The sequence below is a fragment of the Rhincodon typus genome, chromosome 15, assembly GCF_021869965.1.
Source record: "Rhincodon typus isolate 14 chromosome 15, sRhiTyp1.1, whole genome shotgun sequence".
NCBI lineage: Eukaryota > Metazoa > Chordata > Chondrichthyes > Orectolobiformes > Rhincodontidae > Rhincodon > Rhincodon typus.
This window is the reverse complement of record NC_063346.1, coordinates 23,791,495-23,801,767: the sequence shown is the minus strand read 5'-3', so window position 1 is coordinate 23,801,767 and position 10,273 is coordinate 23,791,495. Positions and strand designations below refer to the sequence as shown.

General features: G+C 41.8%; 1 protein-coding gene across 1 annotated transcript in view; it reads right to left on the bottom strand.

Moving 5' to 3' along the window:
* The window catches only part of dhx38 (DEAH (Asp-Glu-Ala-His) box polypeptide 38), a 210,461-nt gene that overhangs the window by 178,792 nt on the left and 21,396 nt on the right, over window positions 1-10,273 (bottom strand). Inside the window, exons 8-10 of the mRNA XM_048605967.1 lie at window positions 9,254-9,409; window positions 4,673-4,834; window positions 3,553-3,660 (exon numbers count right to left, since the gene is read on the bottom strand). Coding sequence (XP_048461924.1) covers window positions 3,553-3,660; window positions 4,673-4,834; window positions 9,254-9,409 — 426 coding nt within the window. The remainder of the gene's footprint in view (window positions 1-3,552; window positions 3,661-4,672; window positions 4,835-9,253; window positions 9,410-10,273) is intronic.

Sequence of the window (10,273 nt, the reverse complement as noted above, 5' to 3'; positions counted from 1 at the left end):
GAGGGGGCGAGAGGGGGCGAGAGACAGCAGCTTTGCAAACCCAGAGACAGAACTACAAAGAACGCGACTGCGTAAATTTACGAGAGACTTGGGAAGTACTGTAACCTTAAAGGGCCAAATAGGATTAGGGATAGTGTGTTTACTATTAAAGATTATTATAATATTTTTCCTAACAAAGTGGGACTTGGTTGCTTTGGTACCGGCTTGTGCTTGTATTGATTTGACCGCTTTCGTATTGTGGGATACCTGGGCAAATTCATTCATAATATTCTGGTCAGAGTTGATTGTAACTTGTTTAAAGAGGAACCAGGCAACATTTGGCATCCCTGTTAAGAGGCTTTGGTTTGAAGTGATTTGCCAAGCAAGGTGTTCTACAGCCAGAGCGAGCAAAGCACGAGCTGGAAAACGGTAATGGGGTCTCGAGGGACTGTGATGAAATTAGCCTAGAAGGGGACAGATGTTTGCCTCTTGTATAGAAACCCTAGAGACATTTTAGACTCCTTGAACAAAGCAAGGGAGCTTTTATTTTAACTCCTGTTGTCCCTGTCCCAGAAGTGTTTGATGGGTTCAGTGTGACGGGAGGTTTACTTTATTTATTTTCAGTTCCAACGAGTAGAAGAAACTTTCCTCTAAATTTTAAACCTTTGTCTCTGTCCTCAGAATGTTCGATGGTAACTGACCATAGGAGAATTGAATTTAGTTTACTTTGAGTTTGAATGAGTAGAGGAAAGTTTAGTCTGTATTTGGACCCCTGATTGTCTTTACCCTAGGTGTGTTTGGTGGTGACAGAGTTGGGGGAAAGACATTTTTTAATTTTAAGTCAACGGAACTTTACTTTGAGTTCAAGGGAGTTGAGGGGATGAGTTCCAAAGAATCGAGGAAACTACTTTTAAGAGAAATTCAGTAAAGAATCCAGCAATAATACACTTGCTAGCAAAATAGGAGAAGTTTCCCCTTTTCTGATATGGGAGGACAATCTCGGACAATATCTTTTTAAAGAGTGGCCCAAATGGACAGAATTCTGTAGCAGCCCAGTCTGGCCCTGGACCATGGGTTCCATAGCCCAAGACATATGGCAAGAAACACATAACAAATTAGGAAAGAAGAGCACTAAGATAATCACAGCAATAGCAATAGCACGTAACCTAGAAGACTCCTGTAGACAACTGGGTGAGATCCGATTGCTGCGGGAGCGATTTGAAATCACTACTGATGAATTGGAAAAGTTAAAACTTGGAGTTAAACAGCAGGACACCAGAATACTGGAAAATCTGATTCATACAAGACAGTTGCAGTCACATTTGGAAACAGCCCATTCTAATGTGAGGAGGACCATTGAGGACCAACAGGCAGCCTCAGCATATATTGACAAACTGGAAGAACAGTGTAGGAAGCTCCAAGCAGCCATACAGGTTGTCCAAGCCTGCAATGCTCTAGTATGGAGCATTCAAAGTGCCAGGAAAAAATATAGCCCCTAGAGAATCAGATTTCTGCCCCGAATGGGATGATGTATGTCTTTGGGGTCCTCAGGAGAGAGATTACGAGACCCAGGGAGATAACGAGACCCACCCACTGACCCACCCACACCCAATCCCCTTCTGCTCCACAGATAGGGACCCCGCCACCCTTCTCCCAGGTGGCTGCTTCTCCAGAACCCACCCCCAACCCCAACCCATACTGTGACCCACAGACAGCACCACAGCCCATGAGTTCTGTGGTCACCCAGCATCAACAGCTGATGATCACACGACATATACCACACCTATTCCAGCCAGCCATCTGGCAGACACTGCCAAAAAAAGTGTTACTTTTTGATTCCACCTCAGACCCATATACAATTTTTTGATGAAATCTACCAACAGTCTGTCATACACCGATGGTCAGCAGCAAAACAAATTAATCACCATGTGCCTCAGTCCAGCAGTCCATTCAGCCCTCCCTGAGGACTGACAACTGGGGAGAGGGACCCTTGATGACACGAAAGCAGCAGTCCTTACTGCTGTAGTGCAGTATAGGGCAGACCCTCAGCACAAATGCCGACACCAACAAAGGGAACTCCCCACGTGCACTGCCCAGTGCTTCTGGGTCCAATTCGTCCGTGTTTTCGAGGACATGACCTGCACCTCTTTTACTGATGAGGAATGGAAGAACTGGATCCACACCCTGTCTTCCATGACTCAGAAAGGGGGAGGGATACATGCCTGGGATTCAACCCCTCAAGCTTCCTGTAACGTTGCTTGGGTCCTCCGCAAATTAATTGCTGCATGGGAGAGGGAGTTGAGGACACAACAGCCATCTGGAAAGACAGTCTGCATAAGTGCAGATCACATTTCTTATCGCCCCGGACCAACTTGGAAGAATGAAAGAAGGGGCAGGGATACACCAAGGAGTCCCAGGCAGACTTCCCCTCCATACAAGTGCCCTGACCCCAGAAGAGGGGAACTCCCATAAATGAACCATTCTAGAGGTGATTAATCAGATCATCCAAGGCAAACTAGGGATGCCAGTGAGCATCAAAACTGCACCCTGTGCAGCAAATACGTAAACTGGATGATTAAATATCTGAGGGAGGACCTCAGGCAGACTAGCCAAGACAAAGTCCTGACCTGGTTCATTAATGGATGCTGTATACCTTTATGAACGGTTTGAACATTTGTTCCTTGAAAGAACTCACACCAACATCTCTAGCTGTCAGTTGCAGCAGCTCAAAGTGTGGTGTAATGACAACACTGTAAGGACACCCTTGGCAAGGCGCTGGGCCTGGTGCTAGGAATTCCAATTATCCCAAGTGACAAAGTTGGGTTCAGAACCTTTGAAGTCAAAAATATTGGAATTATTTAAAAAAAGGTATTTGGATGGGTTACCATGACACCCTCCCATATGCTGTGGAGAGATAGGGGACATTGACAGACCACTTTTAAGTAAATACAAACAAACAGGCCATACCACTATACCCATAGCCTGTCATCCATGAATTCAGCTCCTCTCATATCTAGTTGTGGTCATGATTGCACTCGCTTTGATATATCTCAAGATATTGGCGGTTAAGACTGCAGGCTGGAAAAGGCAGATATCCCAAGAGATCAGCCACTCATTCTGAACAATAGTGTACATGCATACAGGGGCTTTAAGGTCGATGGAAGTCCCAGGGTTAGCGCCACTGTCACTTCCATTTGTTCTGATTACTGAATGTTGTCTATGCACTACAGAAGGACAGAGACAGCAGATATAAGGGAGTACCACCACTTCCAAATCCTTCCACTCCCCCCAGTCGTCATCCCCAAAGTCACTCAATATCCCAACTTGGAACTATAGCCCTGCTCCTTCACTACTGCTGGGGCAAAATCCTTGATCTCCCTCGCTACCAGCATTGTAATTGTACCAACACCAAATGGACTGCAGTGGTTCAAGAAGGCAACTCTCCACTCCCTTCTCAAGTGCAATTAAGGATGTACAATAATTGGTGGTCCAGTCAGCAAACACCATATCACCTGAATGAATTTTATTAAAAAATTAATTCAAGATGTTCGGACTGCTTATCCCACCATTTACCTTCTTACGTTCTTTCTGCTCACGGTGTTTGCGGACAAGCTGGCTTCCTTTCCGGGAGATGATTGCCATATCTGATGTGGCATCTTTCACAGGAATCACTGGCTCTGGCTGTCAGCACAAAAATTAAACATTAAAAATTCAGTAATGTATAGAATTATACAACAAATTCACTTATTTATTCTACTATGTGCCCAAAATGTCATCCAATATGCCCCATTCCCTTGTCCTTCCCCATATGTTTCCCCTTCAAGTACATTATTAATTCCTTTTTGCAGGTTTTATTAAATCCATTTCCACCAACATATGAGGCACTACGTTCCAGATTATGCTAACATGTGTTCTTTAAAAATTGTCCTCTGGTTCTTTTGCTGATCACTTTAAATCTGTGTCTTCAGCTTACCAACCCTTTTGCCATAGGAAATAGTTTTGATTCTAATCAAAATCCTTCCTGATGTTGAACAAACCTATTAAATCTTTCCTTAGGCTTCATTCTAAAGGGAGCAACTCCAACTTTGCAATTTGCATATATAGAGTTTCACATTCTCCAGTACCACGTTGTCAAATTTCCTCTACACCCTTCTTAAAGTGAAGTGCCCAGAATTGGATCCATTACTCTAGCTGAGGCCAAACCAGTAATAAAGAAGGTTTTAACACAGCTCCTCATTTGCTTTTGTTTATAAATCTACAGATTCCATATGCTTTTTAACAGCCTTTTCAACTTGTACCTACACCCACAGGCCTCTCCATCCTCATTAAAAGTGCACCACAGCATCTAATGTTAGTATTATTTCCAGTCTATGCTCCCACCAAGAAATATCAAAACTGATGATCACTTTACAGTCTAAAATATTTGACTATTTAAAAACTGAAAGAACTGCGGATGCTGTAAATCAGGAACAAAAATAAAGTTGCTGGAACAGCTCAGCAGGTCTGGCAGCATCTGTGAAGGAGGAAGGGTCACCGGACCCGAAATGTTAACTCTGTTTTCTCCTTCACAGATGCTGCCAGATCTGCTGAGCTTTTCCAGCAACATTGTTTTTATATTTGACTATTGTTTACTTCAATTAAAAGCATGCCAAAAAACAAAAAACATGCTGTCAGTAGTTACAAACCAACCTACCTGTTTGGTAAACACAATTCGTCCATCCAAGAATGGTGGAACTAAGTTGTGCACCAACAAATGAACTCGAGTGGCATTGTCCTCTTCAAAGTCTTCATCAACTTCCAGACGTTGAACCACACCACTGGTTAGCATTCGATTCGTCTCCCATCGTTCATTATCCTATAAACCAATAATTTAACAAGCATAATCAACTATTTCTCTGAAGTGCTCTGTAATCAAAGTACGAACAATCAGGAATATTATCCAAAACTCAACTGGTAAAGGTGCGAATGACATTGTGGAAAATTGCCCAGCTACGTCCTGTACACAAAAAGCAGGACAAATCCAACCTAGCCAATTGCCACTCCATCAGTCCACTCTCGATCGTTGGTAACATGATGGAAGATGTCATCAATAGTACTACCGGCTCACTGACACCCAGTTTGGGTTCACCAAGGCTACGGAGCTCCTGATCTCACTACAGTCTTGGTTTAAACATGGGTAACAGAGCTGACTTCTAGAGGTGAGGTGAGAGTGACAGCCCTTGACATTAAGGCCACATTCAACCGAGTGCGACATCAAAGAGCCCTAGCTAAACTAGAATCAATGGGAATTGACAAAAATTCTTCACTGGTTGGAGTCATACCTGGCACATAAGATGATGATTGTGGAGGTCAGTCATCTCAGCTCCAGAACATCCCTGCAGGAGTTCCTCAGGGTAGTATCCTAGGCCCAACATCTTCAGCTGCTTCACCAATTCCTCCATCATAAGGTCAGAAGTCGCTAACGATTGCATAATGTGCAGCACCAATTGTAACTCCTCATTACTGAACCAGTCAACGTTCAAATGCAACAAAAACTGGACAATATCCAGGCTTGGACTAATAAATGGCAAGTAATATTCATGTCACACAAATGTTGGGCAATGACCATCTTCAATATGAGACAATCTAACTAATGCTGCTTGACATTCAACAGTGTTACCATCACTGAGTCCCCCACTATCAACATCCTTGGGGTTACCATGAACCAGAAACTCAACTGGACTCACTATACAAATACAGGAGCTACAAGAGCAAGACAGAGGCCACAGTATTCTTCATGAGTAACTCACCTTCTGACTCCTGAAAGCCTGTCCACTCTCCACAAGCACAAGTCAGGAGTGTGATGGAATATTCCCCACCTGCCTGAATGGGTGCAGCTGCAAGCACACTCAAGAAGCTTGAAACCATCCAGGACAAAGAAGCTTGTTTAACTGGCACCATATCCACAATCAATCCTCCCTCCACTACTGATGCTCAGTAGCAATGTTTACTATCTACAAGATGCGCTGTAGAAACGCTCCAAAGATCCTTAGACAGCACCTTCCAAACTCACGGCCACTTCCATCTAGAAGGATAAGGGCTGCGGATACATGAAAACAGCACCACCTAAAAGTTCCCCTCCAAGCCACTCACCGCTCCGCCTTGGAAATATATCATTTTTTGCTCAGGTTGCTAGGTTAAAATTCTGGAATTCCTTCCCTAAGGATATTATGGGTCTACTACAACACATGGACTGCAGCTCACCATCACAGTCTCAAGGGCAACTAGTGACGGGCAATAAATGTTGTTCAACTCGTGACGCTCCCCTCCCACAAGTGAATAAATGAAAAGGACACAACTACATTGCTGTTTAAATTAATTGCATCGTTACAGGAAACAGTATCTCAGAAGATTTGGTCCGAGAAGCCAGGGATTCCAAGTTCAAATGCAGTTCCTCTATCATTGCTAATTCAATAAAATGCAATGATCAAATGTGGTATCTAGCATATGCTCAGCTGCTCCATAATTTAACTGTGTTGAATCATTTGTCGTGCAAAATTATTTTAAGTTGTTAAGGATTTACATTAAACAAAATTTTAAAAACAGATAGAACGTTACCAAGGAAAAGTTACCTCCTCAGGGGTGGCGATGGCTTCGTCATATTATTGCTGGACTGTTAATTCAGAGACCCAGATAGTGTTCTGGGGTCCTAGGCTCGAATCCCACCATGGCAGATGGTGGAATTTGAATTGAATAAACATTTGGAATTAAGAATCTAATGATGACCGTGAATCCATTTTCGATTGTCGGAAAAACCCATCTGGTTCACTAATGTCCTTTAGGGAAGGAAACTGCCAGCCTTACCAGGTCTGACCTAGATATGACTCCAGACCCAGAGCAATGTAGTTGACTCTTAATTGCCCTCTGAGCAATTAGGGATGGGCAATAAATGCTGCCTGGCCAGTGATGCCCTCATTCTGTGAATGAACTTAAAAAAAATCAGATGTGTATCAAATGATAGCATTTTGTTTGAATTTAGACCCAAGCTTTGTACCACTTGAACCAGCTAAGCAGTTAAGTAACAAACCTATTCATGATTCCTTAGAATTTGCCATTGCATTTGACAGAAAAAATGCCTGGTTTGTTTTAACAGAAGGATTGAACAATAAAGATGCTCTCAATTTTTCATTATTTTAGTTTCAGATTTCTATTACAAGAAGACAGAAATAATCAATTTTGAATTTTTAGAATAAAAATTTACACTAATTGAAATCAACAAAAAGGAACCTCTTTGAATAACAATGAAAATTCGTTATTTCTTATTTTTGGAGTGGAACTATTTTACATTCTATCACTGTTGCTATACGTTTCAGATTATTGTACTACTTTGATTTGCTTTACCAGGAAAGCCATTCCTGGAATGGATATCAAACTAGTCCTTCCTGTCAGCATTAGTTGGCTCTACTAACCTGGACTGAACTTTTTGAATTTGTACTTGTAAGCAACACAGCAAGTACCCACACATAGTGTATAATGAAAATGTAGTAAAGATTTAAGGTAATTTTCAGAATGGAAACATGACACGTAGCAGTTGCCACAGATCAGTACTGTTCCTAATACTCCAAACTATGTATGTCCACGCGCCATTTCCTTGAACTGGGGCTTATTTAGCACACAGGGCAGGCTCTTGACATTAACAGCATTGTACAGAGGAACTCTACCATTGCTAAGCAGCAACCTTCAGCAGCACTGCAGTGAGACAACCATTACAGTGCTATGGAAAGGGACAACTCCTAGTGAAAGTAGGAGGTGCATTGACAAGAATTTCTTCAAATTTTGTAATGAACATGGGAATGAGCCACCACGAAGGCAAAGGTAGGGGAGTAGTGGGCAAATATCAGGCCATGTTTCTCCATTAGGACCTTCAACGCTCTTTCAGCTTTCATCATATCAAGTATCAAATTGGGAATACCACCACCTCCAAAATATGCACCAACCTCAATCACATTCACAAATATATTGCCACTCCTTTCTTCATTGGCACTAAGTCAAAATCCTGGAACTCCCAAAGTAATAGCACTGTGGGAGTACCTTCACAAGATTTACAGCAGTCAGAGGATCTACTAACCCCTTCACAAGTGTTATGAGGGTGGGCTATTAATCCTGACCATTTGCAAAGACATTTTTTTGTTTAAAGTTCCTTCTGAATATTGCAGCACTGTTGTAGAAATCAAAGCAAATTGATTAGATTCCCAAATTCTAGGCCTTGCAAATAGTTAAGGGTGTCTTGTTTCACTCTGCCTCCTCCACCACTGTATTGTCTGAGTACAGGTAATAGAAAATGAAGCCTAGATATCCAGTACTTAATTTCCCAAAATATAACTGCAATTAGTTAAGTTTACTCCCAAGCATTATGAAATCTGGAAATTGATTCTGTGCCTAAACAATTAAGGAATTAAATAGATATTGCCCTGATTTTAAATTACGAACAGAAACCAAAAAGGTGCATCCAAGGAAACCTGCATCAATGTGTTCCCTTGTATTACAGAGCTCTTATTCAAAGAAAAAAAATTACTTTATTTGGGGCTGAGTTCAGTAAACAAAAGAGCTATTTTGCTCTGAGAAAATGACCAGCACCAGTTAAAACACTTGTTAACGAAAAATAAATTATCCTTTGAGAACTATCAACAATTTACTGACAAACACAACTTCAGCTGTAAAGTTCACCTGAGATACAGCAAGTGAGAGTAGTGAGCAACGTATTAAATCCCCTTCAAATCCTACTTAAGCTATCTGAGCTTTTTGTTTTTTTTATTTGTTCACAGGATGAGGGTGTCGTTGGTCAGGCAAGCATTTATTGTCCATCCCTATGTTAAGGGTTAACATTTAAGAGTCAACCACATTGCTGTGGGTCTGGAGTCACATGTAGGTCAGACCAGGTAAGGATGGCAGTTTCCTTCCCGAAAGGATATTAGTGAGCCAGATTGGCTTTTCCCCCAACAGTCGACACAATGGAGTCATGGTCATCACTAGATTCTTAATTCCAGATATTTATTGAATTCAATTTCCACCAGCTGCCATGGCGGGATTTGAACCCAGGTCCCCAGCACATTATCAGGGTCTCTGGGTTAACAGACCAGCGATAATACCACAAGGCCATCGCCACCCCTATATGTCACTTATGTAACCTAGCATATCCTGAAATGGTTGTTGAATAGATTTAACCTAAACTGTTACCTTCTGGGATGCTTTCATCAAATTCAGAGGGTGAAGAAAAAAATAAATCTCAACATACCTCATTAATTTGCCTCTTCTGAGCAGAAATCCTCTTCTGTGTCTGTTTCTGCAGCAATTGCTCCCGTTTCTTCACATATTCCTCTGAAGTGTATGCCAGAGGATTGTGAAAATCATCATGTCCTTCATCCAACATGTACCAATCTCGATCTGCTTGCTGTAAGATACAAAGCAAAACAAGTTACAACAAATAAAGTTATGACAGCTTTTCATGGAACATCATGTCCAATTTTACCTGTCACACAGCAACCCGAATAATTAGCATCTCTGACAATCATCAGGCATCCCAATGTGCTTGAAAGTCAAACACAAAGTTAAATGTGTGGCTCAAAGGTAAGTGTGAATGGAATGGATTCAGTTTGTGGCGCACTGGTTCGAGTACTGGGATAGAAGGAAGCTGGTCTGGTGGGATGGACTATATTTGAACCATGCTTGGACAAGTGTCCTAGCAAATCAAATAACTATGGAAAGCTTTTAAAAGAAACAAAAGATGAGCAAAAAATAATAAAAAGGGAAATAATAAACTTTGAGAATAAACTTGCAAGTAGTATCCAGATGGACAGCAAGCGCTTCTTTAAATAGATAAGAAAAAAGCAAGGGTAGCCAAAGTTAATATTGAGCCCTTAAGTGAGGTTGGGGAAATAATGGTGGGGAGCCAGGAAATTGCAGAGGAGTTGAATATTTTGCACCAGATCTTGTAAAAGGCAACAACAACATTACAAACTTACAAAATAATCACTGGGCAAAAGGAGGGGAGGAAATAAATACAACAACTATCATTAGAAAAAAAGTACTTGGAAAACTAATGGGACTAAAGACCAAGAAGCCCTCTGGACCTAAAAGAATCCTAATATATTAAAAGCAGTTACGGAAGTAGTGGACAAGCTGGTAGTAATCATCAAAGATAGTAGGTACTGCAGATGCTGGAGAATCTGAGATAACAAGGTGTAGAGCTGGACGAACACAGCAGGCCAAGCAGCATCAGAGGAGCAGGAAGGCTGACGTTTCGAGCCTAGACCCT